This window comes from Papio anubis, unplaced genomic scaffold (genome assembly GCF_008728515.1).
Source record: "Papio anubis isolate 15944 unplaced genomic scaffold, Panubis1.0 scaffold2078, whole genome shotgun sequence".
NCBI lineage: Eukaryota > Metazoa > Chordata > Mammalia > Primates > Cercopithecidae > Papio > Papio anubis.
In genome coordinates, this window is record NW_022162108.1 from 748 (window position 1) to 5,476 (window position 4,729).

General features: G+C 41.9%; 1 protein-coding gene across 1 annotated transcript; it reads left to right on the forward strand.

The window, feature by feature from the left end:
- Nucleotides 1-613: 613 nt before the first annotated feature.
- Nucleotides 614-2,072, forward strand: LOC116272803 (KIF1-binding protein; the record flags this gene model as incomplete). Its single annotated transcript, XM_031661631.1, has 1 exon — nucleotides 614-2,072. A coding segment is annotated over one exon (876 nt), but the record flags the coding sequence as incomplete, so codon positions are not given.
- Nucleotides 2,073-4,729: the final 2,657 nt, after the last annotated feature.

The following is a 4,729-nucleotide window of genomic DNA, read 5'->3' on the forward strand; positions in this document are numbered from 1 at the left end:
GTTTGTTTCTTGAGACGGAGTCTTGCACTGTCACCCAGGCTGGAGTGCAGTGGCACGATCTCCACTCACTGCAACCTCCGCCTCCTGGGTTCAAGCGATTCTCCTGCCTCAGTCTCCCAAGTGACTGGGATTACAGGCCCCTGCCACCATGCCTAGTTAATTTTTGTATTTTTAGTAGAGACAGGGTTTCACTGTGTTGGCCAGGCTGGTCTTGAACTCCTGACCTTGTGATCCGCCCGCCTTGGCCTTCCAAAGTGCTGGGAGTAATGTATCACATGTATATAATGTTTCACAATTCTCAAAGTACTTTTATAGGTAGCATTTATCTTATTGGAAGGAGTAACTGTAAATGAATTTCAGTTCCTCAGAATAAATGATATGTAAGCAGCTTATCTATTTAAATACTTTTTTCTTTTTTTCACATTTCTTGAGTTTTTAATATAATTGGAAGAAAGAAAGAAGTTTTCAAAGGTGTTTAAGACTATGATACCCTTCTAAACCAGGCTGGAAAGTAAGAGACTTTTCTAAAAAAACTCTGAAGTTTGCTTTAATGTTATTTAACAGCAAGAGGTGAGTGTCCTACTTAACCATAATTTATTTATTTTTCCTTCAGGACAACATAGGAGAGCTTGATCTTGATAAACAGTCTGAACTTAGAGCTTTAAGGAAAAAAGAACTAGATGAGGAGGAAAGCATTCGGAAAAAAGCTGTGCAGTTTGGAACCGGTGAGCTGTGTGATGCCATCTCTGCAGTAGAAGAGAAAGTGAGCTACTTGAGACCTTTAGATTTTGAAGAAGCCAGAGAACTTTTCTTATTGGGTCAGCACTATGTCTTTGAGGCAAAAGAGTTCTTTCAGATTGATGGTTATGTCACTGACCATATTGAAGTTGTCCAAGACCACAGTGCTCTGTTTAAGGTGCTTGCATTCTTTGAAACTGACATGGAGAGACGGTGCAAGATGCATAAACGCAGAATAGCCATGCTAGAGCCCCTAACTGTAGACCTGAATCCACAGTATTACCTGTTGGTCAACAGACAGATCCAGTTTGAAATTGCACATGCTTACTATGATATGATGGATTTGAAGGTTGCCATTGCTGACAGGCTAAGGGATCCCGATTCACACATTGTAAAAAAAATAAATAATCTTAATAAGTCAGCGTTGAAGTACTACCAGCTCTTCTTAGACTCCCTGAGAGACCCAAATAAAGTATTCCCTGAGCATATAGGGGAAGATGTTCTTCGCCCTGCCATGTTAGCTAAGTTTCGAGTTGCCCGTCTCTATGGTAAAATCATTACTGCAGATCCCAAGAAAGAGTTGGAAAATTTGGCAACATCATTGGAACATTACAAATTTATTGTTGATTACTGTGAAAAGCATCCTGAGGCTGCCCAAGAAATAGAAGTTGAGCTAGAACTTAGTAAAGAGATGGTTAGTCTTCTCCCAACAAAAATGGAGAGATTCAGAACCAAGATGGCCCTGACTTAATCCCTGTTTTTAAAGAAAGGAAATGTGCAATATTGAAGTGATCTTTTTCCCTAGTCAAACAGGCCCAATTCCATTGTGATATTTACCTTTACGGCCAGGTGAGTGCAGTTTGAGCTTGAGATACAGTCAACTGAGTGTTTGCTAGGATCCTAAGGAACATAAAGTTAATTAAAAACTTACACCTAATTATGTAAATTGCCTTGTTAAAGACATGTGATTTGTATTTTAGATGCTTGTTTCCTATTTAAATATAGACATTTCTACCCTCAGTTTCTAAATGTAGATTATTTGTTGGCTAGTACTTGATAGATTCCTTATAAGAAAAAATGCTGGGTAATGTACATGGTAGACAAACCTGTTACTATATTAAGATTGAAAAAGTAACTTCTCTAGTTACTCCTTCTAAAATATTTGATTTCCTAAATTCCCCCCACCCAAAATCTTTCCCTTTTGAAAATACTAAAAACTAAGTTATGTTATTATAAAGTGTAAAATGGTTTGTCTTAATTATAGGAGAAAAAGGCCTTGTTGGAAATAAAATAAACTGACTTATTTCACTAATAAAAACTTCCATTTCCTCTTTTGTTTTCTTGTGAGCATTGGTTTTGTTTATTGATACCTCAAAGATATTAGCTTATTTGAAGCTAGAGAAGAGTATTTCTTCAATAACATTGCATAGTTAGAAAACATTAAAATATCATTCATGGCTGAGTGTGGTGGCTCATGCCTGTAATCCCAGCACTTTGGGAGGCCGAGGTGGGAGGATCACTTGAGGCCAGGAGTTTGAGACCAGCCTGGGCAACAAAGTGAGACCCCATCTCTACAAAACATACAAAAATTAGCTGGGGCATTGTGCCACCTGTCTGTAATCCCAGCTACTTGGGAGGCTAAGGTGGGAGGATTGCTTGAGCCCAGGAGGCCAAGGCTGTAGTGAACCATAATTGCCACTACACTCCAGCCTGGGTGACAGACCCTGTCTCAAAATAAAATAAAATATTATTCACTTAGTAAATATTTATTGAGCTACTACTGTGTCCCAGGAAATCTTACTGACTGATTTCTCGTCAGAAGATCCTGGCATGTTTATAAACTTCTAAGCACTGTTGAGAAAGGATATATTTGTCATAATTAAACCTTGTTAAAGAGGATATATCTGTCATAATTAAACCTTGTTAAAGTGTGTTAGTCATTTTAAGAAATGCAGGAATGAAATGGAGTTCCTATCCGGTGTATTGTCAAGATCAGTCGTAACATTCAATATAGAGAATAGCTCTGTGTGTTAGCTTGCCTGTTAAAATTGTTTCTGAAAGCTTAGGTCTGGGTCAACACTAAGATTCTGTAACATTTATGTAAACACACACACACACATGAAAATCACCTTGCTTTCCCTTTGAGATCAATTTTCCAGGAAGAAAATTCTTTGAGTATAATAGTCAGAAATGTGTAATTCACTCAATATTTAACTGATATTTATTCAAGTCTTTACTAAGGTCAGGCCCTTCTCTCACTTTTCTAATCATAGAGGATATGATGATTAACAGGATAAACAAGGACCTGTTCTCACAGAGTGAATAAACAACTAAGATAATTTCAGGCCATAAGGGCTGTTAAGAAAGGAAAACTGAAAGTAAACTTTTTTTTTTTTTTTTTTTTGAGATAGAGTCTCGCTCTGTCGCCCAGGCTGGAGTGCAGTGGCGTGATCTCGGCTCACTGTAATTTCTGCCTCCTGGATTCAAGCAATTCTCCTGCCTCAGCCTCCCGAGTAGCTGGTATTACAGGTGGCACAACACCACACCTGGGTAATTTTTTGTATTTTTAGTAGAGGCGGGGTTTCACCATGCTGGCCAGGCTGGCCTTGAACTTCTGACATCAAGTGATCTGCCTGCCTCGGCTTCCCAAAGTGCTGGGATTACAGGTGTGAGCCACCACGCCCAGCCTGAAATGGTAAACTTAATGGAAGGGGTGCTGTCTAAGCTGTGGTGATCTGGAAAGGTCTTTGAGAAGGTGGGAGGTGACACTGAGCGGAGAACTAAATGGGGGAAGAAAGCAGCCAGGTCATCTTTAGGTAGGGTGTTCCAGGGCTGGAACAAGCTCAGGAAGGAGTTTGGCATGAGAAAGACCAGAGTGGCTGGAGCGGATAAGGGTGAGCAGTGCGGGGAACAGTGGGGAGTCCAGTTGGAGAGGGCTTTGTAGATCAGGGTAAGGAGTTTGGATTTTATTCAAGGTGCAGTGGGAACCTTCATAAAATTTTAAAAAGGGAAGCAGCATGATCTGATTGGTTTTTTTTTTTTTTTTTTTGAGACAGAGTCTCGCTCTGTCGCCCAGGCTGGAGTGCAGTGCCACCCTTGGCTCACTGTGCGCCTCGGCCCCAGGTTCACGCCATTCTCCTGCCTCTGCCTCCTGGGAGTAGCTGGGACTACAGGCCCCACCACCATGCCTGGCTAATTTTTTTTTTGTATTTTTAGTAGAGACGGAGTTTCACCGCTAGCCAGGGATGGTCTCTAACTTGACCTTGTGATCCACCCGCCACTTTGGCCTCCCAAAGTGCTGGATTACAGACATGAGCCACCTCCAGACCCGGCCTCTGATTGAATTTTAAGAAACTACTCTGGCTCTTAGGGCAAGGGAAGGGGGAAAGGGCAGCCGAGAACCAGAGGAAGCAGAGAAACAAGTGAGTTTCTGTTAAGATTAATCCAAGTGAGAGATGAAAGTGGTTTGGACTAGGATGAGGGAGTAGAGATGGAGAAAAGTGGATACATTCTGGATGTGTTTTGAACACGTTAGAGGGTAAAGTGTAGAGCATGAGGGGAAAAGAAGAGCCATGTTAAGCTGAGGAAGTATGGAGGCAAAGCATGTTTTTATGGGGGATATGTGGGTTTAGAATTAAGAGTTTTGGGGGAGGTTCCAAGATGGCCAAATAGGAACAGCTCCAGTCTACAGCTCCCAGCGTGAGCAACGCAGAAGATGGGTGATTTCTGCATTTCCAACTGAGGTACTGGGTTCATCTCACTGGGGCTTATTGGACAGTGAATGCAGCCCACCGAGTGTGAGCCGAAGCAGGGTGAGGCAGGGAAGTACAAGGGGTTGGGGAATTCCCTTTCCTAGCTAAGGGAAGCTGTGACAGATGGCACCTGGAAAATCGGGTCACTCCCACCCTACTACTGTCCTTTTCCAATGATCTTGGCAAATGGCACACCAGGAGATTATATCCTACACCTGGCTTGGAGGGTCCCACGCCCA